The 27,820-nt window shown below is 39.0% G+C and overlaps 3 protein-coding genes across 4 annotated transcripts in view; 1 reads left to right on the top strand and 2 right to left on the bottom strand.

The window, feature by feature from the left end:
• The window catches only part of LOC116288204 (endothelin-converting enzyme 1-like), a 35,688-nt gene extending 26,857 nt beyond the window's left edge, over positions 1-8,831 (bottom strand). Inside the window, exons 1-2 of one of the 2 annotated variants that reach the window (XM_089035075.1) lie at positions 8,812-8,831; positions 4,173-4,369 (exon numbers count right to left, since the gene is read on the bottom strand). Coding sequence is in view for 1 of the 2 variants with exons in the window: in XM_031694962.2 (XP_031550822.2) it covers positions 4,173-4,369; positions 6,394-6,646 (450 nt within the window). In the remaining variant the exon portion in view is untranslated. Of the gene's footprint in view, positions 1-4,172; positions 4,370-6,393; positions 7,011-8,811 lie in introns of those variants that run through there. The other variant, XM_031694962.2, reaches the window with a different exon arrangement.
• Positions 8,832-10,583: 1,752 nt separating this feature from the next.
• Positions 10,584-16,770, top strand: LOC116288213 (uncharacterized). The gene is made up of 9 exons (XM_089035873.1): positions 10,584-10,748; positions 11,275-11,298; positions 12,853-12,990; positions 13,425-13,565; positions 13,673-13,693; positions 14,454-14,586; positions 15,282-15,472; positions 15,806-16,077; positions 16,446-16,770. The coding sequence occupies exons 1-9, from the start codon at positions 10,643-10,645 to the stop codon at positions 16,671-16,673; spliced, it is 1,254 nt and encodes a 417-aa protein (XP_088891999.1). The 5' UTR covers positions 10,584-10,642; the 3' UTR covers positions 16,674-16,770.
• A 295-nt stretch (positions 16,771-17,065) lies between these two features.
• Positions 17,066-27,820, bottom strand: part of LOC116288218 (non-lysosomal glucosylceramidase-like) — a 42,889-nt gene continuing 32,134 nt past the window's right edge. The window contains exons 18-36 of the mRNA XM_089035074.1: positions 26,247-26,377; positions 26,074-26,123; positions 25,550-25,567; positions 25,284-25,338; positions 24,734-24,811; positions 24,314-24,440; positions 23,641-23,737; positions 23,236-23,326; positions 22,925-22,961; positions 22,480-22,566; positions 22,149-22,188; positions 21,935-22,069; positions 20,688-20,791; positions 20,192-20,267; positions 19,761-19,885; positions 19,171-19,326; positions 18,380-18,502; positions 17,799-17,886; positions 17,066-17,446 (exon numbers count right to left, since the gene is read on the bottom strand). Of these exons, the coding sequence (XP_088891200.1) occupies positions 17,442-17,446; positions 17,799-17,886; positions 18,380-18,502; positions 19,171-19,326; positions 19,761-19,885; positions 20,192-20,267; positions 20,688-20,791; positions 21,935-22,069; positions 22,149-22,188; positions 22,480-22,566; positions 22,925-22,961; positions 23,236-23,326; positions 23,641-23,737; positions 24,314-24,440; positions 24,734-24,811; positions 25,284-25,338; positions 25,550-25,567; positions 26,074-26,123; positions 26,247-26,377 (1,623 nt within the window). The 3' untranslated portion in view covers positions 17,066-17,441. The remainder of the gene's footprint in view (positions 17,447-17,798; positions 17,887-18,379; positions 18,503-19,170; positions 19,327-19,760; positions 19,886-20,191; positions 20,268-20,687; positions 20,792-21,934; positions 22,070-22,148; positions 22,189-22,479; positions 22,567-22,924; positions 22,962-23,235; positions 23,327-23,640; positions 23,738-24,313; positions 24,441-24,733; positions 24,812-25,283; positions 25,339-25,549; positions 25,568-26,073; positions 26,124-26,246; positions 26,378-27,820) is intronic.

The following is a 27,820-nucleotide window of genomic DNA, read 5'->3' as shown; positions in this document are numbered from 1 at the left end:
CACATCCATCGCTTACCGTCAAATGCAGACAGTGACACCTTCTCCTGCGTGACGTTATGTATCTGATGACCATAGCTGCGCAGGCTGTTCATCTTATGCCGCTGTTCCTTGCGTGTTCGTAATACGTTGAGGTAGGACTCGTGCGTAATGTCCTTCTTAACCACGTACTTTTTTACGCCTTTAGCTTTCTTTTCTACGCCGTCTAACTTTAGCACGCTGTACATCTTTGGTTTCAGACCCACGTACTCTACTATGGGTTTTCCTAACATTTCGTCTTTCATCTTCCCAATTACCTTCTTATTCTTCGCAGAGTAAAGGAAGTGCTCCTTCGGGTAACCGCTGGTGTCGTACTCGTCTATGTCGGGGAGGCAGTCTTTGTAAACGTCTTCCGTTTGCACTTCTAGAATTAGGGAGTCGGTGTCTGTGTACAGGAGGCGACAGCGGTCTCCGTACTTTGGCTTAAGCTTATCGTAGTAGAACTCGTACATAAGCAGCTTCGATAGATCCAGCACCGTAAAGCCTGTGTAAACGGGCTTGTTTAGTAAGAGGTTTGCCCTTTTCATGTGAATCACGTAGAAGTTCAGCATTTCTACGTATCTAACGAAGCCTGGCTGTGACACGTATGCTTCTGCTTCCTCTTTGGTGCTGACTATTTTTACGCTTACGCGCTTGCGGATGTTCTCCATTGTCTTTCCGAACACGCTGTTGTTCATCAGTTTGAAGAGGTTTTTCTCGAAGTCATTTTTCGCTGCGGTACGCTTTTGCGTGTTAAAGTCAATGTAGGGGCGCATCCAGGGTTCCTGCGTGAATTTTAGGACTCTGTGGATCTTCTCTACGCGCATTCCGTGTCGCACGTAGAACTGCAGGTTGCGGTAATGTACCACATACTTCTTCTTATCCATCAGGTTCATAGTTAGTTTCCTGTACGGTTTGTAACCAGGGCACATTTGCTTTTGCAGCGGACTTAGCTGCTTAAATGGTATCTCTATCGCTTCTGGTGCTAAGGGGAACTCATTGTGTTCGTCGTGCAGGCGCTCTGGGTACTCCAGATCCACTTCTAAGACGTAACCCTCGTCTTCCTCCTTTCCTACCTGCATGTAGAAGTCTATCGGCTTCACTGGATCCCATTCGAAGTCTCTCACAGGTAGGTACTGTGACATTGCCCAACCATAAAGGTTATTCGCATCCAGGTAGTAAATGTATGTGGTTGGTTTCTCTGGGTCGTGCTCTACTAAGGGGTTGTTTGCGCGGGCGTAACGTCGGCTGGGTCCGCATACGCCGCCACGAATACCGTCTTCCATAAACCGATACATGTCGTACTCCGTTAGGAGATCCAACTGCGCATTTGTCTTCTTTAACAAAGCACTCCAGCTGAGCCCAGGAGCCGTGTAGAAATTAGCGGGATCCAATCCGTAATATTCCATAGCCATCTTTCTGAAGCTTTGGAAAACATCTGCAAGCAGCACTACGTCAGACCTTAGGTAGATGTCGTGGTAGTCCCCCATGTTCTCACAGGAGTACTTTTTCCACACGTCTAACGCATGCTGGTACTCCTCATCCTTTATACCGGACTCGTTTAGGGTGCTGTAGAAGCGATCTTTGGGTGGTAGGGACTCTTTGAATCGATCCCAGGAATCCATGTATTCGTATGGGTAGACTCCTTTCCTTTCCGCGCCATATTGACTGGAAATGGGAAAGTTGGTGTTATACTTTACGAGGTTTGCTAAGGAGTCCGCCATAAACTGCTGCGAATCTAAGAACTTTAGCTTACCCACAGTTACGGACATGTAGCGCTCTTTGTTGTTGGGTATGCATTTGACGTCGGAGCCGTCTGTTCCTTGTAGTAGCAAATGGGAGTCATAACCGCGGAGGTTGTGAAAGAACACCGGAATCTCCATGTCTGGATTTACTTTGAAGTTTATATTGCATTTCCAATGAGCCGCTCCTCTGTATTTACCCGTGATGTGGCAGTGATCCCTAACCTTATCGACATAGAAATCCTCAACAAATGCTTTGTGGCAGTGAATGCAGTGCGTGGAGGGCTTTCCCGGCTTCTCACCTTTCTTAGCATACTTCCCGCATTTAAAATGAGCTTCTCCTAGATACTTTCCATCTTCATCCCACGCTTTCTTGGCTCGTCTTCCAAACTGAAGAAGCGTATGTTGACAAATGTGGCATTTTTTTGCCTTGTTAAAAGCCTCCTGGTTCTCTTTGGTAAATTCCATCTTCTTTGGACGTCTTAATTGTTCTCTAATCTCCCCCTCCTCTTCTCGCAATGCTTCTAGAAACTCATTAGCTGCGTTCTTACCTCGGTAAATCACAGGAGGGTTTGCTTTACCGTCTGATCTGACTACTATGTAACCAAAGGAGCAGATCTCGTGTAATCCTACCTTATTCGTGGCACCACGTTTCTGCTCTTCCTTAGTTATCAACGCTTCGAAGTCTGCATATATCACGTAAGGCACTTGCATCTGCTTTTGATGGTCTGCGTATGAAAGCTCTTTGTTGGTGGGTATCTGGATCCGTTGCGCCACTTCTTCGACTCCGCGGCAGATCTCATCGTGTTTCTTTAGGGCATTTAAGGATGTAAATGACAGCAAGCAGCAGTCACAGAAGTACTTTTTGCCTTTGTGCTTAGTATGTCTGTAGAATAGTCTGCTAATGTGTTTAACCCATGAGTAGTGTCCGCCGTGGTAGAATAAATGTACGCGCTCTCCTTTACTTTTTGACAGAACTAACGGTACTATCGTCTGCTCTCTGACTCCGTAAACGTTAATTGCTAGATCGTTTATTTCCTCAAATATGGGGATGTCTATCAACTGCATGGGAAATTCCACACCATCCCACTCTAAATCATCTGTGGGATACTTACTTATCCTACAGGGATCCTTCTCTGCTGGATACAGTGCAGACCTGATTGCCCACATAAAGCATCGATTGTCTTCATTCTTCACGTTTACAATAGCCTTCTTCCTTTCTACCCACGTTGGTAGCGGTACGTAACTCCCCCCTCGTATGGGTACGTACCTGGCTATACTTATCTCTATTCCTTCAACCTCCTCTACTGTCCAACCCGATCCTTCTTTCGTGTAGTTAGACAGCGACTCCATTATTGCTTCTAAGGCTTCACTGAGTGACCTATCCAGATTCGTGGATTCTAATATCACTAACGACTTTGATCGCAACATTGCTGTCGTCATTACCTCGTCTTTTGACAAACTTACTTCTACCATTATGCTCGCTTTCAGGGCTCCTAATTCTTCTATACCTTTTCGGAGAGTCCTTTTAACCTTCCTTTCTGACTGACGCCAAAACTGTCTAACGTCAATCTCACCGTTACCGGGTATTGACACCGTGCTGAAGTTGCTTTGGGATTCCATCTATATAATAGGAAATATTTTATACCTAATACCAAGCACTTTTTAGGTCGTCGTAGTCGTACTCACAGTCCTGACAATGCCAAAACAATTTAACCTTAGTCTCAAACTTCTTACCACATCCACAATCATAACTGCTCATACACTTCGTCTTCATTTTCAAATGCTTTTTCAAATCCGCTTCTTTCTTAAAAGTTCTCTTACATTCTTCGCACTCCATATATAGACTAACATATTTAAGTGCGCTGTTGCCCTCAACCACACTTGGAGTGGGGGTCGTCCGTAGGTGGATTTTTTACACGGGTCTTGCCCGTGTTGAGATTGCGCTGGAACCCCCATTCCCTATACTACTCACGGCTGTGATAACGGATTGCTAAACAACAACAACAACAACAACAACAACAACAACAAGAAAAACGTTGCAAACGAGCGGAAAAGTAATGGAAAAAAGTTATTTACCGTCCTAAAGTTACGCTCGGCGGATAGAAAAAAACTGTGCCCTCGGTTTGGGAGGCGTACATCCACGGCCTCGGGCACAGTTTTTCCCTATCCGGACCTCCTGGCCAGTAATATTCTCTATGCGTTGACAATTTGGGCTTCCGGTGTTTCGAAGTCTCGACTGTCAGTCATCGAGTTAAGCCAAAATAAACCCCTTGCTTTGAATTTTTTCTTTCTTTCTTTCTTTCTTTTTTTTTTTTTTGCATAAGAAAGACGGCCTATTGTTTTGTCCCCCAGAACATTTCCTCTGGGAAGTCAATGAAAAGGGTCTATAGCGGCAAGCGTTTGGAAGAGTACCTGATAGTAACGACCTCTTGTTTCTTTTCCAACAATCAAATGTTTAATTTTTTCCTGGTTTTGGAAAGCCCTCTGTGAAATTGGGTCCCAAGATGATTTGGATTCATGCGTTGGGTTATTCTGCGACCATTTACCGCACGCGTACTGGTAGAAGTCGTTACAAGGATCAACGGAGTTGTCCACTGAACGAGCCACATCTGATACAAAAAAAAAAAACAGTTAGAATAAAATAATAGAAAAAATCTTAAAGAATGGAAAAAGGGTGGAGCAGAGGAATCTCATTCGCTTCTTAATTAACTCTGCGGTACCAGAAGATATAGAAATATAGATAAGTTATAGTGCTTGGGAACGAGGGTTAATCCGGGCGAAAGCCCTTGGAATTAAATTCGGAAAAATTAATTTACGACCTCGCTGGGAATCGAACCCACGACCTTTAATATATTCTCATCTCTGCGGTACCAGTGGAGTTTGATTCTTGTCTTAAGACTAATACTCGATTTCTATCTAAAGCCGACGACACACTAGGAGATTTTATGCTTGTTGGAGCGAATTTTGATCGTCGTCAATCGCCAGCGAATAGACGGCTTGTACTGACAGGTCACGCAACCACCTCCAGAAATGAAAAGAGCACCTCAAATTATATTAAAAGGCGAAGTTTTAGCTGGAAATGTTGACTATAGAATAAATGGCATTAAATATAAAATCAACGATTGTACAAAGATTTGTATAGGAAAAATATTGGCTGGTAAGCTTTTGCCATACAGCGCATTTTCCCAAAAAATCTTTATAAAACATTCGATTTTATATCTAATGCCATTTCTCCTGTTTCGCTTGATGATGAGCTGAAATTCCACCTTCCTACTAACGTCGAGGTGCTCTTTTCGTTTTTGTTTTTTATTTTAACAAAACTGCTCGTTTTAAGGGAGGTAGGGTCACGTGACTTGTTAGTGCAAGTCTTCTCCTATCTACGCATCGGTAACGTTAAAGAAACGTCTAGGAGAGTACGCAATTGTTTTTTACGTTACAATTATTTGGCATTTCAACGCTTAATGATTGCTCTTTTAATTTTTGTTTTGTTTGTTTGTTTGTTTGTTTTGTTTTTGTGCCTGTTACTGCATGCTTTGTTTTTAAATTTCATATTTTGTCTACTTTCTACACGCATCTGTTTCAATTGATGGTTCTCACGGCGGCCATGTTGGAGGAACTTAACAAAGGAATTGTCAATTAATTCTTTTGTGATATCCTCCAACATGGCCACCGTGTCTTTTGTTATGTAATTCTCTTGGGAATGTATCAATAATGTAATTTTCTCTTTTTCTCATAATTTCTTCCGTGTTTATATTTCTTGTGTCTTGTTTATTTTTTTAAATTATTCTGCCAACTCGAATAATTCAAATTTATTCCAGGTTTATCTGTTTTGTGCAAGAAGGCAGAAGTAAAAAGGTTAAAAAATCTCTTAATATAAATAAACTACCGCTATTAAAGATAGTAACTTTCCTCCATCAAAACAATAGATTAAAACTCTATCTTCTTTAAGACATGATAATGCCTCCCAATGTTTTAGATAATTGGTGTAAGAAAAAATGGTTGTACCGGTTTTGACCACAAACAACAGTTCTTATAATACACAGCTGGGCATTGACTGAATTATGCTAGAATTTTATCGATCTTTGAATATTATCAATATCATAGTAATAATAAACCTTTATTATTGAAGCCTTATGACAATGGCTGTGATCCAAGACAAAAATACCAGGCGTTTTCTAGCACTGTTGAACTTTATAGATATAAAATTGAGGCAACAAAACCATCAACGATTTTGGATAACATAGTTGTTTGAAAGGTTATAGTCGTTGTGCCGGCGCGCTTCACTGAACAAACAATCAGGGTTATTTATGATAAGATTTTATCGGTAGAAAAGAATTGTCTTCCAGACAAAACAAACCAGAGTGCTTTAGCGAGTGAATTTTTGATAAAAAATCACGCTCCATAATGGCTTATCTTTTCTGGAAAGTTGACCAGATTGCTAACGAAAATATTTAATGTCACGCACAGAGCATTTCTTTCGCTTGTAAATTCTAATCAACGCCGAGGTTGACTTTAGAAAATCATTATCTACGTTGACATGTAAATAAATGTGTACATTGACAAGAAACATGCCTAAGATATTGCACTTCAAGGAAATAAAATTGATATATATGTACATCTAAATCGAATTTACCTGAAACTGCATTGATACAATCCAAAGTAAGACATGGCGAAGGCTGTTTTTGTCTGGCTTTGTGTAGTGCAACTCCAATAACAATGATTCCAATGAGAAGCAATAAGATTATAAATACCAGTACACCTACAACAATAATAGCACATGTTTTTTGCTTTGGCTTTAACCTAGGCTGTTTCTCTGAAGATGAAACCATCACATCATTTCCGACATTATCCTCTTGCTTTGTCAATTCGTACTTTAAGTCCGCCATTTTAATCCTGCAAGACTAGTGAACCCTACAAAAGCAATTTATCTCTGTATCTTTTGGACCCTGCAGTTGTTAACTACTTAACATATCGTACGGAAGGCGAGTCAAATTAATGTTAATCGCAGTCGGAAAAGTTCCCCTGTACGCCGCAATATCTGGCACAGCTGGCGACCACAATACATAAATCAGCTAATACCATTCCTCGGGCTTTAGGAACGAAATCTTGGCCTCAAAACTGGATATGAACTTGTTTGACATAATCCACTCAAATTCAAGTCCTCAAGACTCATTAAGAACCTGGCTTTCAATTTTTCATTGCTGGTGAAGTCCCATATTCTAACTATAATGAATTTTGGTGACCGTCGGGATCATAGTTCAGTTCCGGATGTGACGTCGGCCTGTGTCACGCCACGTCAACCCGGTTGTTTATCGGTGGAGGCTTCGAGCGGTTAACTAAGGGTTTCAGATACCGTTGTAGTCCGCCGGATAGTCCCAGAATTTAAATATGAATTCTTTTGACCCTTAGCTTGATGCCGGCTTGATGCCCTTTTTTACCTCCTCGAATTCATTGTCCTACTCCTTTTTAGCATCCCCCAAGGTTTCGCCATCCTGTCTGCCCTGCCTAACAGCCTCTGGGCTTATCTGAGTCGCTGACCACAACTAACTCAAAGTTCCAACACTTCAGTATAACAGTTGATTAAAGTCATGGCACTTCTTACTTACAGATTGCACCATGAAACAATCTTGGGGCTGATCTAAGTCAGGGCACGGCTAACTCACAGATTAAACCCTGAAACAACCTCTGGGCTGATCTAAGTCAAGGCACGACTAACTCACAGGTTGAACCTTGAACCAAGCTTAGCATGTTAGGTTTTGTGGAGGGAAGATAAGAAATCTGGGCTGAACCAGGATACTAACGACCCTGGATCACCAATCAAATGGATGCTATTCCCCATCTCCGAAGACCTAAATCTCGGTCATATTGATGATTCCCCTACCATCGGTCCCGTTTCTCATCCCCAGTGACCTAAATCCCAAATGCTCCAACGCAAACAAAATGAAGCACATTTTCATTCCCAGTTTACTCCTAAATAGCCTTCCCTGATATAGTTGGACACGCTGGCACTAACGAAATCTTTTCATCACAATTAACCTATTTCGGAATTCGGTCTTGTCACTATTTTCCTAAACGGCTGTCGTTTTTATCTGGAAAATACTAGCTTCAGTCGTAATCATATATAGTTGCATGTCCCTAGAAAGTCTGCATTGTCCTGCGGTTCACCATAAAATATAAATTATTTCGTTCAAATCAATAAAGAATGTTTGTAACTGATTGTGGAAGGAAGACAAAGAAAAATATGAAATTAAGGAAAAAGGAAACGAAGTGATAGCATTAACTAGTGAATAGTTATTGTCAATAAAAAAGACAAAATCGCATTGCATGAATCAGCTACTACGACAGATGGTGTGAAATCCATGAATAATAGTCGTATTAATAAATACCAATATATAGGGCATATATGATTAATTAAAAGCCTGCGGGAAACCAGGAAACCAAATGAAAAAACAGCGGTCAAACTCAGTAATAGAAGATGTTGTAGCTGAGAATTAACGAATTGACATCAGTTTTTTATGTCTGTCCTCTCATTGATGAATGATGATAATTTGCGTCATCATATTGTCAAAGTAGTGTGGCGTAGCTGAGTGGATTCGCATACTACTTTGACAATGTGATGACGAAATTAATAGTAAAGAAGAAGACAGACACATAAAAAAACTTATGTCAATTTGTTTTTTACAATTACAAAAACGATTTCAAAGCATTCAAAGGAAAGAGCGAGCGCTCGTTAACGTCAATTTATCTGTCTGTCCTCTTATTGATGATAAAATAACCAATCAGAGCGCGAGAAATTTGTAAGTTACTGTGAAATGGATGGATGGAATGGATGGATGGATGCTTACAATTGACACGACGCCTCTAATCTACAAGCTGTACTATTTAAGAGCCCTTTAACGCTGAAATTAGGGTATTTTCAAGCGGTATATAAAATACTTATCAACCCCAGCCATCTTGTCTCTCTGGGTCAGTCAATCTTTGTGTTTGCCGCTCTTAAAAAAATGAGCTGCCTAATGAACTTCAAGGCACTTTGAAGCCACACTTAACTTACATCATGCGAAAGAACACTCCATCTGCTATACTTTCATTGTAAGATGGCTTCCGCAAAACCTAGAATAATTAGTTCCGCGAGTTAATCGTGTCCTAACTTACATCAGTCCATATGTTGCTTCAGGGTTCTATCTGTGAGTTAGGTTAAATCCGAGCACAGAATTTGTTTCAGTGAGCGTAACCGTAACGTATTGATAAGAATCATCTTTCCTCTATTCTATATATCAAAAAAACATCGCTATTTGTATTCGTAATAGCTGGACGTTTGATAGGCACTTGGCAGAACAAACGACGGCCAACTGATTTATACGACAGATGAGCAAGCCATTTGTAAAACATTACCAAATAAACCACTCCAATCTTTAGTGTGTAGTGTTTTTGCACAATCTCATAAGCCGGCCTATGATTTTATGCCAAGTTTAATTCAATCTGCCCCAGTGATGGCAGAATTCCAGAAGTTCATTTAAAAGTTTGTTAATATACTTTGGAAGTTCTCGCGATCGGCTAAATTTACACCTACCATAGACCAGAATAAAGATATTTACCTATTGCGAGTGATAATGTCCCTTTGATGTTATAGGCTATGAAATTCTATTTTCGGTGATAGCGATATAAAAGATGCCTTTGGCGACAACAAGGATGCCAAGCGTGAAGAAGGGCGTTCGAACCTTGAAGCCTGTCCACGCGAAGTAAAGAGAAACCATAAGCAATTGTTCCTTTCGGTTGTAGTTGTAAATAGAAAAAGCATAAAAGCAACAATGGTTTCTACAGTCAAATCATCGAGTCTTTTTTATTTTGTTTTTTATTCTGGACTTCTGGTCCTCCATCTTCTTATACTTCATTTTCATACGTTTTATTTACCATCTGTATTGCTCGTTTGCTTATTTTTTTAGCTATTTTTTATTATAATTATTTTAAACTGTTTTATTTATAAGCGCTTTTCATTTGACTTTATACAATAAAGTTCAACAATTCTTCGTTTGCACATGACGTCATAGTCGCCATGTTGGATGAATTTAATAAAAGAATTCTTTTGTTTTATCATCCAACATGGCCGCCGTGTTGAAAACCAGCAATTGCCTGATTATAATCTGAAGACCTGGATTACAAATTAAACTCCAAACCTTTATCCAGAATTTCATTTCTGTGAGGAGGGTTGAAAGCAAGTTAACCAAGGCCTGTCACTTTGGACAATTGGTTGCAAATCTTGTCCTCATTACATCAGAGAAACTTCCCTCGCTCTCGTAGAAAGTAGACAAATTTTTACAACTGATGGTGTTATACGTTCACTTCGTCTCTCTACCTTTTTATTTCTCCTTATCAAAAGAGGCTTTGCACCATCACGCGATGGCAGCCATGACAGTAACAACTGAATCTGGTTCATTCGATTTACACAAGAAAGAATTCAGTTTCCCAGGGGAAGAAGACTCTATTGTTGTGCCTCCTGTCATGGCTGTCATCAAGTGATGGTACAAAGCCTCTAAAGGCACTACCCAGTGTAACCATGGCAATAGAGGATACTGTAACGAAGACTTTTCGACTATTCCGTTTTATTTTCAGCAGCCCTCCTTATATCCCGAAAATAAACGTCCCTCTCTTCAACAAACTGCCACAACTGAACTTAATAAACATGTATATATAAATATTTATGATACCCACCCTCTCAACATAATAACAAAGACAACACAAGAAAACAATTTGCATAAGAATAAACCCACGCCATTACAAAACATCGCGCCAGTTTTCAAATTTTCAAAATCAACGATCAATAACACTCGTAACTTGGGTCCAAAATTTTGCTTCTGTCACAGTGAACGTGCGATTTTTACAAGATGTTTTGCAAGCTATTTGTTTTTGGAATACTTCTGATCTTCCAACAAAATTTCAAACATTCATTTTCCAGTCCACTGAAAAGTTTCGATCCTTTTGACTTTTTGGGTAAGTTTTGCACCAGCATTAATTGTGTTTCTCATCGTGGAATGAAACCTTTTCTGAAACGATAAAGTTAATCTCCAAAGTCCTTCCTTTTTGCCGAATTCTTGTAACTTCAAAAACTTTTCGGCATGTCAAAATTGCGCGGTGAACAAGATTCTGAACAACTTTTTTTACTTAATTATCATTGATCGTATGTGTACAAAATAAAGTATACCCTTTTGATCTGAATTGCAGTACAATTTTTTCCTGGACGTTTTTTGTACAGTTTTTGTATCAACTAGACAACTTTTATAGGATGCTAAAACATGTGCAGTGAACAAAAAACTTGTTTTTAACTATAATTTTTTAAAAACTGTTTATGTTAAATTTTACTTTTGACATCTAAGTAATCCTTCCTTTGTCAATGTCCAAAAGCCGTTTTATTGACTTTAAAGAAAACAAGTCGTTCTAAAATTCTCGTTCGTTCCAAATGCAGAGCTTTTACTGACTTTGTACTTTTTGTTGAAATTGTCCACTTGTTTGTTTGCAGGAATCGAGGAAAGCAAACGGTCAGGTAGGTGAAAATTGCATCGTTGCTTGGAAGACTCCAACTGATCAATAACAATTAAACATGCTTTGGGATTATAATAGCTTAAAAAAGTAATCGTTTTTATCTTCAAAGTCAAAAGATGATCGATCGACCCATAGAGGAAATTACACCAATAAATTTTAAATCTAAGTAACTGCACTTATTCTAATGACTTTGGTCGAAAAAGTTTAAACAATTTTTTGTTAAGTTCTTAGCGTTTTTATAACCGAACAATTTTAACAAAATATGTTAGGTGTTATTGTAGTGCATTAAGACCTTAAAAAGCAATCAAAACAGATTCATTGGACGACCAACCGTCTAACAATCCCAACATATTATTTTATAATATAGTTTGTGTGGTTTTTTTTCTTTCTTTTTTTATTTTTATTTTTTTATTTTTTTAAAAATTATTTTAGTTAATTTTTAAATATTTCTTTGCGTTCATGGCAAAAAGACAAAAACAAAAAACAAAAAAAAGCAATACTCCAAATACTTAGGTCTAACAGCCAAAATCGTGCCTCTGTTTAAGTGGTTTGTTAAACCACAAAAATCAATCAAAACATGCAGAGTGATTTGGCGACCAACCGTCAAACAATCCTAAAATACTTTACCTCGAACAAAAGCCTCTCAATCTAAAAGAATCAAAAACAGTACAATGCTTGAACAACTTCTTTTTGTCATTCAAATACAGTGCACAGCGTCTATTCTTATGGAAATTCGTGTTTGTATTTGAATATTATGTTGGTACGAGATGTATACGAATTTAATTAAATTTAAAAATTTTTAAAAAGAATACCTAGAAATACGTCGATTTTCCATTGTACGATCGCTAGTAAAAGTTCTATTTCTACATAATGCACTGTTTTGTTAAAAATAACTTTCGCGTTTGCAAGAGAAGAAAGCGTAGTTCTAGTTTTTATAAATATGGGTTTTGCATCAATGGCTGTTTCCGACAACGGTCATGAAAGCGTCACACAATCACCACATCATGAACAGTCTGCACAAACAAGTCCAGTTTTTAGCTTTTTTAACTTGTTTCGAGAAGTGACACAGTGATACACTAGTCTTTTGGTCGTCTATCAGTTTAACATCTTTACTGAATGAGACAAGCTAAATACCGCTATTTTATGTGCTCATTTGCGGAATTTTTTTAGCGAAAAGACACCATCCTCTACTCAAATATTTTTCAACATTCCAAGAGTATTAAGTCATACTGGGGCTAGAACTAGTATCGATGGCCTCTATCACATATGGGCCAACCGGGTAGAGTGTTATGATTTCCAAGTTTAGACCACCAAGTTTGTCGCTAGTAAATAAAGAAACAATACTCAAGAGAAATGCGCTGAAATGGCAACATTTTAGGAAACTAGTGTGAGCTGCGTCGGTGTTTCTAATGAAACAGCAATGATAAAAAGGTAAATTATACACCGTGAAAAGATGAAAAAACGTACTGACGTTTCGGACGCTAGTCCTTAGTCGGAGTAAAAGTTATAGGTATATTTTGTTATAGTTATATTTTTAATCATATTTAATTTTCAGAACGAGAAGGTCAATGCCCTGTGTTCCCAGTACCAAATGAGTGTCCACCACGAGGAGAGGACGATGCCTGTAAAATCGATGAAGATTGCTCTCTCCCAAAGAAATGCTGCTCTGATGGATGCGGCAAGATATGCATAGGTATGTTAATATTATAAGATTGTAATACTAAGTTTTGAGCTCCTGCTAAGAGTTGGGAGTTTCTACCCTCTGCAAAACCTATAAAGTTAATCTCCAATTTGATATGCAAGTTAGCCGTACCCTGACTTAGAACAGCCCAGAGGTTGCTTCAGGGTTCGATCTGCAAGTTAGTCGTGCCCTGACTTGAGATCAGCTTATTAGAGGTTGAATCTGGGTTTTATATACTGTGAGTTAGTCCTGTCCTGACTTAGATGAGAACAGAGGTTGTTTTGATGTTGGATAACAATGATGGTCGATTTAAGAACCTCAAGAAATTGTTGGGGCAGTTACAAACAAAAAACAAAAAAAAACAATTCCTCCAAAATGGCTGCTAAATACATCCGAAAATCAAGAGCTGAATCTGACAGCGTTTTCTTTTGTCTACCTAATTACAGACCCCGAGAATGATTCAGCATGTAAAGACCTTCGTCAAGATTGTGACAGCATCCCACTAAAAGGTGACAAACTGACCGAATATTGTGAAAAATGGAAGAAAAATCCTGCTATTCGTCAATGCAAGAAGACATGCGGATGGTGTAAGTGTAATGGACGCGCCTTAAAATTTATAAAGTGATTTGCCCTTTAAGATATTTATAGAAATAGAACTATGCAATTGGACTTAATAGGTTTTATTTACTCTCAGGTAAACCTCCATCACCAACAGGTAAGGGAAAATGTGTCTCTCTAATATAGTGATTTTCTATAATCACCTGCGTATTTTTACTAAGGTACCAAAAAGATCGGAGACTAACCTCGAGCTATCCGCACGTAAGAGACATACACCTATTTCAAAAAACATTGCCGGTCGGAGGTCTGAAATGGGATCGGAGCCGAACTTAGGCTAAACGGAATTTTGTGCTTTTAGGTTTTCCGATTAAAATAAGAAAAAAATACATTCCTAACTCAAAGGTCATGTGTTAAATTCCAATCTAAAAGGAAACTACATTGTTCGGCTGTGAATATATTACATATTGCAGCGTGTAACTCGGTCTTAGATTTCAGATAAATGAATAAATGAATGAATGAATGAATGAATGCATGGAGGGAGGGAGGGAGGGAGGGATGGATGGATGGATGAATGAATGAATAAATAAATGGGATTTAGCAGTGGCATTTCTACAGAGTAGCTATTCATCAACTGTAATTCCAATTGGAATTTAGGAGTTGACTTTTGCGGAGGGAGGAAAGCCGGAGAACCCGGAAAACCCTCGAAGCACAGGAAAAAACCAACAAACAACCCTACTCACATACGACACCGAGCTCAGCGGGACTCGAACCCGGGTCGCATTGGTGAATCTCCGACCGACGTTTTCGAAATAGGTCGTATACAGTAATACCATCGTAAAAATGTTTTAAACATTGTTAGGTAATTAATATAGCTTAATATAACGTATGCTTGTTGATTTGTTTCAATGAATCGATAGTATGTGAAGACAAGAGGGATGACTGCAAATGGATTCTCAATAACGCTGGTCATTACTTGCCTGAATACTGCCAACAACACAAAGACGACCCTGCGGTCAAGGAATGTCCCAAGACCTGTGGATTTTGTAAGCTGTAAATAAACTATACGCAACCTTGGAGACACGAAAAAAAAACAACTGTCAACCCTCTAGAGGTGAGGGGTGGGGATACCTGGTACCCACCTCCTCTGGAAATATAATAATGGATGTTTTTCGTTCTTAAATATCTACAAAGCTAAAAGTCAAATCATACAGACACTCAGTAACGACCATTTCATTAAACAAGTTTTTGATATAGGATGGGGTATTTACCCGTGTAGGTTATGTTATAAGTTTAGTGTAATGCTTATGATCAGTTTGCTTATATTTCTATTATTTCGTAAGCTTGATGATGTGAAATTTGCATGAATCTGCACAATAAATATTATTTCTTGTACCTGGTCTGCTTTTTGAGAATGTCCCTGTCATAGAGGTTAACCTCATAAAGTACACTAGTTTTATCTTAAAGAACTTATTTTTGCATACTTTTTTTTAATCTTTACGTACAATGTTATATTTTTTGCATATATTTTTACGTTTAATTTTTTCGACATTTCATGAGGTGGTCACCTCGCATGGGTCTCGTGTCCCGTTCGTGACTTTCCTTTCTGGGTAACTATTAGTTTTTTTCTATTCAACACATCGTAATATTAGTTTCCCAATAAAGCTGTTTAAAAAAAATTATTACAAGTTAATATCTATGTATAAAATTGATTGACTGGACCAGAGGGGTTGTTTCACGGATTTCAGGAATGTTTTGAAAAAGGGAATAAAAAGTAACCAAAATCTGAGAGAAATAATCGATGTTGTGTCGATAGGTAAAAAGATTCCATCCCCAACAAAAAAGTTTCCAACCCAGCCTCCAGTACCACAGACACTTCCAAAAATAACCGAGCAGCCTGGTGTCAAGCCTGGGCCTAAGCCTACCAACAAGCCTCAAGGTAACAAAAACCTTCATGTTCAGATATTTGGATTGCTGCTAATTGCCTCGCAACCTCGAACTGATGTAATTCTGTGGTATATTCGGCGTTAATCATCATGGCTGCCATGTCTTTTGTCCTCGTGCATGTGACTTAATAGCCGCCATGTTGGATGACTTGAACAAAAAGCCATGTCTTTTGTCCTTGTGCATGTGACGCCATAGCCGCCATGTTGCATGACTTGAACAAAAGATTTGGTCTCGACTAGTTGGCTATTCGAGATTTGGTTGCGGTTTCTTTGTCTCGTGGCAAAAAAAGAGCAATGTACATGATAGGGTTTTGTTTCCATTTCAGGTGTACAAATAACAGGATTTCAAAAAGAATGTCTTGAAGCTCATAACAAATATCGAGCCCTTCACGGTTCGCCTCCTCTCGCATGGTCAGCAGAACTCACCAAAGATGCGCAAGAATGGGCGAATTATTTAGCACGTCGCAATAAGTTCTATCATTATCCAGGACTGAGGAAACTTGACCAGGGCGAGAATTTGGCCTGGTTTTCTCCGGCGCGTAAGGAATGTGATGGTCCGTCTGACGAGAAATGTGTGCATTGCGGCGAAATGGTCAAGGTAAATGGAACAACCTCTGGGGTGATCTAAGTCAGGGCATGGCTAATTCACAGATTGAACCCGGAAACAACCTCTGGGCTGATCTAAGTCAGGGTACGGCTAACTCACAGATTGAACCCGGAAACAACCTCTGGGCGGATCTAAGTCAGGGCATGGCTAACTCATAGACCAGCTCCTGAAACAACCTCTGGGCTGATCTAGGTCAGGGCACGGCTAACTCACAGATCAAAACCTGAAGCAACCTCTGGGCTGATCTAAGTCAGGGCACAGCATGTGTCGTGCCATTTCCAGGATAATTGCACCTTTTAAGAAACGTTTACAAGTTCATTTACTTATCCATTCGTAATCCATCTTTGCCGGTCCCATAGGACTGGTATAATGAGGTAGTGGACTACGACTTCAAGCAAGGAAAGGGCAAGTCCCCTTATGATGTTGTAACACACTTCACCCAAGTGGTTTGGAAAGGAACTAGAGAGTTAGGAATGGCAACAGCAATTGCAAACAACAGGCTGGTGGCCGTTGCAAGGTATAGGAAATCAGGGAACATAGGATCACCTGAAGACTTCAAGAATAACGTGTTGATGCCAAATGAGTAAGTTAACGCTAGCTTAATCGACCTCTTCACCTTCGTTGTTTGTTGTCCCATTTCAGACCATGTGATGCCACTTTTGGGAGTTGATTCTTTCATATGTAAATCACAAGTTAGTCATAAAAGAACCATTCTCAAAGGATGTCACGTGATCTGAAACGGGCAATTTGCATACGAAGGTAACGAGGTCGATTATCCCACGTAGCAATAGAGCCCTTTACAGTTCCCTGCGCCATCTTGAAAGGTAGCTGTGCTTTTGCATTGAAGCGAGACGAACGGTGAGCTTGCAATGATAGAGACGTGAATAATTGTTCAAGGTGTTAAAAAACGTCGCCAATGTTGGTGGTATTAATAATTGATTATACCCACTCTAGCACTTTAGAAGATTGTAATTATTAGTTAAATTTTTAGTATCATTTTATTATTTTTTATCAAATAAAGCATTTTGAATTTAAAGGCGAATGAAAACTTATTTCTTAAGATCAAACCCTAAATCTGACTTGACGTCCTTCTCAGACACCAGTTTTTACCTCCCTGATTACAAGATTCAATTGTGAATTATTGATGTTCGCGTAGAAAAAAAATTACTCTCCAAATGTTACTTTTTTATCTACGTTTCAGACATACAATAAACACCTTATATTTAAACCTTTTATTGCATTCTAAATACCAACCCGTTTTGTTCTTGAAGTTTCCGTTAACCACGTCTTCCAAAAATAAAGACAAGTGTATGCTACTTCATGATTCCCTCGCATGATTTAAAGCTTGAGAAAAATTAATCTAGAGATTAAAGTAAAAACAAAATCAGGGGGGAAACGCCCTCAAAAACTGAACTTCTAATTTTAAGATAAAGATATAGAAAGGAAAATCAATGTAGTGGTAGTGTGTGTCGAGGGAACCTCGTGGAAGAGCCTCGTACGAGAAGTGATGGTTGTAATATGAGATTTTGTTAATATAAGCAAAAAATAGCGCAAGACATTGATTATGGCGCGCTTGATTCAAGTTCTGTAAAAAGATTTTAAGTTAGCCAGAGTGAGCTCCCTTTGGAGAAAACCACTGGTTATTTGTACTAACAATATACCCCCACACCTCCCCTCTCAAGAGTAGAGTCATTAGTTGCGGTAGTACAAACCTGATAATTCAATGACAAGCGAGTTTCCTGTCTTGATTTTTCTGAAGGGCGAGTCCTGGGGAATTTTCATACTCAGCCACTGATCATTCTGAATTAAATGATAAAACAGTGAGAGTGAGTTTGTAGAGTGACAATGAAATAACCTCCTTGGTACTGGCATGATTGGGTATTGACAAAACACACGTACGACTGCTTATACAATCAAAATGTTCGGTCACAGGACTATCACGGTCACGATCACGGTCACAGTCAAGTTAAGTTAAGTTATTGGCGACACTGTTCAAATCGATCAAAGCGCGTGAAACGACTGCCGGCTTATCCAATCAAAATACTCAAATACGGTGAAGTAAGGTATTGGCGACACTGTTGGAATCGTAAAAAGCGCGCGAGACGACTGCTTATTCAATCAAAATGCTCGACAACGGTGCGACGATTCCGTGAGTTTCACAGTGAAAGAAAATTGCCTTTTAAGAGACACCGTCTCGCCCATCTGTATTGTAAAGAGAATCCAACCTTGTCAATCATAAATCTTAATTTTTATAAGTATGGCATTAAAATAACCGCGGTAACGCGATCAGTACCTGAGATACTTGCACGTTGAGTGGCTGTGAATCAGTAGTGCCGGTAAGAGAAGCCACAGCTTTGGTAGCGCGTGAACGAACATGAAGCTCAGACAGTTTAAGTTCACCATGACGCACTGAAATCTAAACACAAAAAAATATTTTGTAATATTTTGTTGTTTTTGTAAATGATGAACAACTTGTTGAAATTGTTGGCAGATGATGATGAAGATAATGATGATGCTGATGATGATGATAATAAAGATGATATGAAAATGATGATGAAGATGATAACGAAGATGATGATGGTGATGAAGATGATATGAAAATGATGATGAAGATGATGATGGTGAAGATGATGATGATAAAGATAACGATGATGGTGATGATGGCGATGACAATGATACGATGGTGATAGTTATGACGGTGATGATGATAATGATGATAATGATGATGATGTTGGCGATGATGACGATGATACAATGGTGGTAGTTATGACTGATGATGATGACGCTGATGATGAAGATGATGCTGATGATAACGCTGCTGATGCTGCTGCCAATGCTGCTGATCGATGACGATGCTAATGGTAATGAAGGTGTTAGTCGTGTTAATGATGCTGATGATGCTGATCATGATAATAAATGCAAATGAAGTCGTTACTATTATTTAATGCTGCTGAAGTGATGCTGCTGATACTGATGCTGATCATGATGCTGATCATGATGGTGATGGTGATGGTGATGATCATGATCATGATCATGTTGATTGTAGTAATAGTGTATGTGGTGGTTGCTTTTCCCCGTACCTACCTCTACAGTGCCTTTCTTCAGTAGTTCGTCACCTTTTTGTACATACTGTCCCCAACAAGACCCAAGAATAAAGAATCCACGGAAATCAGTCCGGCAAATACGAGGAGCAAAACGCAAATTCACAAAAGATGGGTCTTCTTTGTTGAAACTCCATTCCTCAAAAAAAGCAAAAAAACAGTTTTGATTAAACTTTTTACTTTATAAGAGTATCCATTTTTCAAATGACCGTATTTAAGAGTATCCTGATTTCAAATGACCGTATTTAAGAGTATCCGTTTTTCTATTTATCGTATTTAAGAGTATCCTTTTATTCAAATGACCGTATTTAAGAGTATCCTTTTTTCAATTGACCGTATTTAAGAGTATCCTTTTTTTTTTCTTTCATCCTCTTTCCCAAAATATTCTTCCATTATTTTTACAGTAAAACAAACCATTATAGGCGCGGATCCAGGAAATTCGAGAAAAAAGGGGTGACTGTCTCCCCTCTTACCACCCCCTTGATCCGCACCTGTATTATTCGGCACATGTTAACATTTTGACCTAAATTGGACTTCCTGTGGTAAGAATTTTTATATATATCGTGTTCATACCTGTCCTGAGACAATCTCAAATAACAAGAACGAAGCCATGGGGCGAGAATAGTGATCACCGCACTCGATCTCATTCCATGGACTGCGACGAGTACCGTCATATTTATTCCTCGTGTCTGTCAAGACTAGGAAAAAAACAAAAAACAATAGGATTATTGCTGGATGGAAACTAATAAAACATGTATCACGCGACTTTTTTCAACAAAAAATTGTATCCCCAATTTATCGAATCCCGAAGCAACTTCCGGGCTGATCAAAGTTATGGCACACTCAAGCCTAGTATCCTCAAAAACAAGATTTTTTTTTTTTTTTCGCGCGCCTTTGTTTTGCTATATAATTTCCCTAGGTTTTACAGGCTACTTTTTCGTTGCTTTTGTTTTTTTTTGTGCGCCTTTGTTTTCTTTTCTTAAATAGTCCTACGGAATACGGACCTTTTAGGGCAATGTCTGGTAACCCTTCGTAGAGACAAAGCTCAGCAAATTCATACTCCAAGCCTGACCATGCAGCCTAAATAATATAGTAAAGAAATGAGAAAAACACTGCCACCTCCACGTGAACTACAGTCACCACCACCATCATCATCATCATCATCACCATCATCATCACCATCAACGTCCTCATCATCATCCCCATCACCATCATTATCATCATCATCATCACCATCAACATCCTCATCATCATCCCCATCATCATCATTATCATCATCATCATCATCATCACCACCATCATCACCATCACCATCATCACCATCACCATCATCACCATCATCATTACCATCACCATCATCACCACCACATCATCATTATCATCACCATCATCATCACCACCACCACCACATCATTATCATCATCATCATCATCATCATCCATATCGTTGACAACTTTGATTCATAAATGATTTGTGAATAAACATCAAGCGTCAATAAACCTCAGAATGGTAGAGCAGTGGACTGGTGGGCAGAGATCCAGGGTAAACACAAATCTGCATTCCCGCGTCTCTCTGATCTAAGAAAGCCCTTGGTTTTTGAGTGGCTGGAAAACAAAATGATAAAAATGAATGAAACATTAACATCTTGAAATTGTAAACATAACCTAGAAAAACAGCTGGGCTGATATAAGTCAGGGCATGGCTAACTCACAAATAGAACCCTGAAACAACCTCTAGGCTGATCTAAGTCAGGGCATGGCTAACTCACAAATAGAACCCTGAAACAACCTCTAGGCTGATCTAAGTCAGGGCATAGCTAACTCACAGATCGAACCCTGAAACAACCTCTGGGCTGATCTAAGTCGGGGCATGGCTAACTCACAGATCGAACCCTGAAACAACCACTAGGCTGATCTAAGTCAGGGCATAGCTAACTCACAGATCGAACCCTGAAACAACCTCTGGGTTGATCTAAGTCAGGGTATGGCTAACTCACAGATTGAACCCTGAAACAACCTCTGGGCTGATCAAACCCAGGGCACGGCTAATTTACAGATGGAATTGAAATTAAGTTCATTACGTTTTGCGGAGAGTGGAAAACCGGATTATCAGAGAGACACCTAACAAACTTTATTCACATGTGATGCCAAGCCCAGGAATCGAACCCCAGACCCCAGAGGTGAGAGGTCGGTGCACTACTGCTTTGCTACCCTCGATCTACAAAATCCAAACATTCTACAAAAAGATTTCTCGCTAAGCTCAAAGCGATGCCATAGATAGATAGATAGATAGATACTTTTATTTAAACAGGGTTATCCTATCAGTAAAATACAATAAATTTACTGTTATCAACAGGAGCCCTAACTAAAGAAAAATAAAACAAAAGAAATAGACTAAAATATTTAAGATATGAAATTAAGCTAAAAACTAACACTAATAATAATATCAATAAACTATACAATATATATACTAAATTTATATACATACATACATATAAACATGCAGAGTAGGATGTACACAAGCAGACACATACATAGAAACACACTCTTGCATGCATATATGTAGGTATCATAATATTGTAATATGTAGGTATATAAAATACGACCATTAAAAATCTAAATATCTATCAAATACATTATTTAACGATTTCATTAAAAACTATACAGCCATGATAGTAAAAGGCTTTTTTAGCACATTCCGTCCTAACTCTGGGCAAATGAAGCAAACAAGCAATGAAGCATACTTACCTGGATCAAAGCTGTCCACGTGGTTTCTTTCAAACACGTTCATCAGCGTGCTTTTAATGTTCTCCTTTTTTAGAATATAACCTAGTCCAAGCGCATGCGCCCACCACTGACCAACAAGACAGTCGACCCAAGTACCTGAAGAATTGTGGCAAAAAAAATTGTTGCAGAAAAAATTGAAAAATTAAAGAAAGCCGAAGGTAATATGTTTACTTACTGTCGGCAACTTCATTGACAGGATGTTCTGTGTCAACAATCTAAAGAGGGAGAAAACTATGTATTAATTACAATCTATGTATGGCGAAACAATGTAGGCTTTTTGTCGTACAACTTTCGCGACCACTATATATGTATATTATATTGTCAACATGCTAAGGAAGCTGCTTCGTAGAATTTCCGAGCATATTCTCCAGTATTACCCAAATGAGTAATATTGGGCTTCCCGTGGTTTACAAAGGATAGAGAAAGCACTGGGGTGGATTGTAACTTTGTTCCAGTTTCTTTCCCTTCTTTCTTAACACAGGAAGCCCAAATCCAAAGTCATTTACCTGGATGTACCATTTCCCATTAAAGCATTTTTTGTCGAGTTCTGCACTGCCCAGCTCAAATCTATCATGATAAGAGGTAGCAAGATCCTGTGGGATAGACAAGTTATAATAGCATATATTTTTGACTATTAAGCATCTGATTGACTGAGAAAATCCAGAGAAAATCCAGCCAAAATTTAGCCAATCAGGGCACGTAGTGAAAACATGTGCACCTATTTTTTACCACTGTTTTCATTCCTAACCGCTGATTGAGAAAAAAAGTATCCACATATCAATCGGCATTAGACTACCGACAATCAAATAAATCGTTAAATCGTTAATCGCATATAGCTACGTACTCTAACGATGTATCTGATTGACGACAGTGACGGCAGATTTAAATGACACGACTTTTGTATCGATTAATTCGCAGCAAGGAAAACATTGGTAACGATAAGACTCTTACCATTTCACCTTGAAGTTTTGCCATCTCTTCGGCAGCTCTAAAACAGAAGAAAAACGTTTATCAGATCCATACCTTCCTTCCTTTGTATTATGGTTGACAGCGAAAAATGACCTCAAAATAATATTTCCATAGAATAGTACAACAAGAAAGAAGAAAATACTTTGAAACTGGATTTAAATATAAGCTCCAAAAAAAGAAAGAAATAATAATAATAATAATAATAATAATAATAATAAACAAGTATGTAGTTAAATAGGCGTGGTTATGCGAGTTAGGGGGGAGGGGGAATGCAACATGTAGACGGTACCCACCTCAGGGCAGTCAGGTAATATCCACCAATGTACACGTTCACTCCATATATGGCGCAGTCATACGTGTTGGGTTGAGGACCAGTAATCAGACCTGTTGATAGATTTAGGAAAGGAAAGGCATGATTGGTCGATTCAAGATGATGATTGATGATGATTCAAGTATCTGAAATCGGAAGCCATTACCTACTCCCCGCCACCAGTGCTGACTTTTTCTATATTCTAAATAGCTTCTTCCTCCCCTTTCTTTCCAGCCTTATATGTCAAACAACATTATTAAGTTAATTATAAAGGCATTATCGTGTCCGAGGATTTTTATTGGCTAAGCAGTAAGCTTGTGCGCTGTGATTGGCTTAAATCTGTGACCGTACTGTTTAATAATTTATAAGAAATCTGCTCTGTGTTTACCTTGGCCGTTGTCTAGTTCAGTCATCCATCTTTTCATCACACGTTTAACGTACGGCCAGTATGTATCAAACCATTCACGTGGTGCGCCTTGCTTGACCTGATGCGTTTAACAAAGTTAGTCTAAAACCTTTAAATTTGATCGATACAAATTTGAATCTTAGCGTCTTCGTGCTGATGTAAGGTTTTTCTCTAAGGTTTTTCTCTGTGTGCCTTGCCTTAGATCAGCCAAGAAATTGTTTAATGGATCATATCTGTGAGTCAGTCGTGCCCTGACTTTGATCGGCCACGGGGTTGTTTCAGGGTTTGATCTGTGAGTTAGTCATGCCCTGACTTAGATCAGCCCAGAGGTCGTTTCAGGGTTTGATCTGTGAGTTAGCCGTGCCCTGACTTAGATCAGCCCAGAGGCTGTTTCAGGGTTTAATCTGTGAGTTAGCCATGCCTTGACTTAGATCAGCCCAGAGGTTGTTTCAGGGTTCTATCTGTGAGTTAGCCATGCCCTGACTTATATCAGTCCAGAGGTTGTTTCAGGGTTTGATATGTGAGTTAGCAGTGCCCTGACTTTGATCAGCCCAGAGGTTGTTTCAGGGTTCAATCTGTGAGTTAGCCATGTCCTGACTTAGATCAGCCCAGAGGTTGTTTCAGGGTTTGATAAATTGATGTTTGCTTTGTCTACCTCTCGGTAAGTCTTGAGTACTGTGCCAATCTCTCCGTCAACACAGATGGACGTGGAATCAGGATTGATCGAGTAGTTGTTCCACAAGGTCCATATACGACGAAGGAGAAGAGGCACCACTGTACGGCTAGGATAAATAAGAAAATAAGAAAATGGGAGGGTAGGAAAATGGGAGGGGTAGAAAAATGGGAGGGTATGAAAATAGCGGGTAAACATATGGATGAGAGGGCAACACATTCATAGTCATCATCTTGGTAGAGAATGGAGAAATAAGAGGGTTTTGAAACAGTGGGTGATGAAATAATGGATAAATGATAGAGACCTACACAGGACGCATAACAACGAAAACATGGACTAACAAAAAGGAATGAATTTGATAGTCAAGGCGAGCAAAATGTTTCGTTAAAAGTGACGTAATACCTTGGAATGACGTCATGAGGTGTCATCTGCTCAGCAAAATCAACTTTTCTCATTGTTCGTTCAACATCCGGGTAACACCTGAACAGAAAGATAAAACAAAGGTAAGACAATGAAACATCATCATCATCATCATCAGCCATAACATTATCATCATCGTCATCACAGCATCATCATCATCACCATCATCATCATCGCAGCATCATCATCATCACAGCATCATCATCATCATCATCACCATCAACATCATCATCGTCATCGTCATTAACTCTACAATTCACTTATGCGCACTGAAACATAAAGCAAAAATTTTATTATTGGAATTTCATCTCTCTAGAGCCTCTTGTTTCTTGTCACTGACCTACAGACAGGCGGGCTTAGTATAAAGGACAAGATGGCACTGATCACTAGACAGCGTATTTGCCATGGTCACTGTTTCGGGTTTGCTTGGGTTAATTTGGCCGAGCAAAGATCAGTAGGTAGTCTAATATTCCCAGGGAAGGGGTGTGGGAAGTAAGGGACAAATCTTGTTTTGTATGTATAATAAACCTACTTTGCTAGAGCCATTTCATAGTTCCACACATGAGTACAGTTCAGGGGACAACATCCTAATGTTTGGAAAGAAAAGTTAATGAATTATGGCCCACAAATGTACAACTCTGATCTTTACAATCCTTTTGTTCGGTCAGACCAACGGGTGGTCGGTCGGCGGTCGGTCATCCATCCATCTGTAGCAGAAGTCAGAGGGGAAATCGGAGAAACATTAACAGCGCATCTTGGTTTGAAAAATTTAATACAAAACAAAGAGAAAGTACTAACCTGATTTGGTATTACAACCTGTTGAAAAAAAGGGTTTAAAATTAGCAGCTGGAAATGTTTACCATAAATGACAGGAAAATGGACCCTTCGCAAAACGATATTGGATGCAAGGCTAAAATAAAAAAACAGAAAATCATAATTTTTCTCAATGGAATTTGTTCCAATTCTTTTGCATTTCATGCTAGCCTTGCATTCAAGATACTTTTGAGAAGATAAAATTTTATTGTAACTTAATGTCATACATTTAAAAAATTATTTTTTCATTAGGTGATTGTAAAGCCCCGTTTACACTGGCGATTTGTGCGGCGATTTTTGCTGCGATTTTTGTGGCAATTTTCGGAAATATGAAATCTTTTGTCTCATCCTTCAAAAGAGACATTCGTCTAGGAAAATCTTGGTATCCTGAAAAAAGACTCTTTACAAGTAAATTCTTTACCATTATTTATTATGGACAAAATCGCAAAAACAATCGCAGCAAAAATCGCCGCAAAAATCGCTAGGGTAAACGGGGCTTAAGGCGTTACCCTCAAATGCGTAGAAGTTGCCATCAGCATGCCACATACACGTTGGAGACCTGTGTCATTTAAAACAGAATGATATAACAAGCAATTTGATTGGCTGAAATCCAAAATTTTCTACATAAAATACACCATTAATCATTTTATACTGATCTAATTAATTACTCAATGAGACTCACTTGAGTACGGACACACGACCAGCAGCGCTGTCAATTAGTTGCCATGGTAACGTAGCATCAAACATGGAGTCTCTGAAATCTCTTGTTTTTGACGTCAGATAATCAAAATTTTCTTTAGTGTATATCAGCACCTGAGTGGTTAGGGATATAGAGTGTGGTAAGTGCGGCAATAATATACGGATACAGACAGACAGACAGAAACACGCACATAGACAGACAGAAACACGCACACAGACAGACAGAAACACGCACACAGACAGACAGAAACACGCACACAGAAAGACAGAAACACGCACACAGACAGACAGACAGACAGACAGACAGACAGATAGATAGGCAGGCAGGCAGGCAGGCAGACAGACAGACAGGCAGGCAGACAGAGAGAGAGAGAGAGAGAGACAGGCAGGCAGGCAGACAGACAGGCAGGCAGACAGGCAGACAGACAGACAGGCAGACAGACAGACAGGCAGACAGACAGACAGGCAAGCAGACAGACAGACAGGCAGACAGAGTGTCAAACAGACAGACAGGCAGACAGACAGGCAGACAGACAGGCAGACAGACAGACAGGTAGGCATACAGGCAAACAAACAGAGTGTACAGACAGACACAGGGTTCGTGCTGAGGTAACGACTTAAAATTCAAGGACTATTCAAGGAGTGTACAAGGGCCCAAAAATGAATTTTCAAGGAGTATGTTCAGCTAAATATGCCAAGGTTTACACGGTGGTTGCACATGGCCGACTTTCAGATTTTCCAATCTTTCTGACTAGATCTATTTCAGAAACATGCAAGTGATGATCAAAGCAAAAATTCAAGGAGTTTTAAGGGAGCTTCGCTAACATCATAAAATTCAAGAGCTTTTCAAGAGCCCTCAAGTGAATTCAATTCAAGGAGTTTTCAAGGAGTTTAAGGAGTAGCACGAACTCTGGACTTTCTCCCATTTTATTCGATATTTTCATCCATTCGATTTTGACCCGTTTTATTCGATATTTTCATCTATTCGATTTTGACCCATTTTATTCGATATTTTCATCTATTCGATTTTGACCCGTTCTATTCGATATTTTCATCTATTCGATTTTGACCCGTTCTATTCGATATTTTCATCTATTCGATTTTGACCCGTTTCATTCGATATTTTAATCCATTCGATTTTGACCCGTTTTATTCGATATTTAAATCCATTCGATTTTGACCCGTTTTATTCGATATTTTAATCCATTCGATTTTGACCCGTTCTATTCGATATTTTCATCTATTCGATTTTGACCCGTTTAATTCGATATTTTAATCCATTCGATTTTGACCCGTTTTATTCGATATTTTAACCCATTCGATTTTGACCCGTTTTATTCGATATTTTCATCCATTCGATATTGACCCGTTTTATTCGATATTTTAATCCATTCGATTTTGACCCGTTTTACTCGATATTTTCATCTATTCGATTTTGACCCGTTTTACTCGATATTTTAATCCATTCGATTTTGACCCGTTTTATTTTCATCTATTCGATTTTGACCCGTTTTATTCGATATTTTCATCCATTCGATATTGACCCGTTTTATTCGA

Source organism: Actinia tenebrosa, unplaced genomic scaffold, assembly GCF_029948245.1.
Source record: "Actinia tenebrosa isolate PJP-AT-01 unplaced genomic scaffold, QUT_ActTen_1.0 PGA_scaffold3__52_contigs__length_22856419, whole genome shotgun sequence".
NCBI lineage: Eukaryota > Metazoa > Cnidaria > Anthozoa > Actiniaria > Actiniidae > Actinia > Actinia tenebrosa.
Note: the sequence above shows the minus strand (reverse complement) of the source record. Positions and strands in the feature narration are given on the sequence as shown.

What these genes read in the sequence shown, in the direction of transcription:
- LOC116288213 (XM_089035873.1), top strand. Translation starts at nt 10,643, where the DNA reads ATGTTTTGCAAGCTATTTGTTTTTGGAATACTTCTGATCTTCCAACAA. An exon ending in TAAACCTCCATCACCAACAG is followed by an intron (nt 13,694 to 14,453) that starts GTAAGGGAAAAT and finishes ATGAATCGATAG; the next exon opens with TATGTGAAGACAAGAGGGAT. An exon ending in ACCTGTGGATTTTGTAAGCT is followed by an intron (nt 14,587 to 15,281) that starts GTAAATAAACTA and finishes CACGGATTTCAG; the next exon opens with GAATGTTTTGAAAAAGGGAA.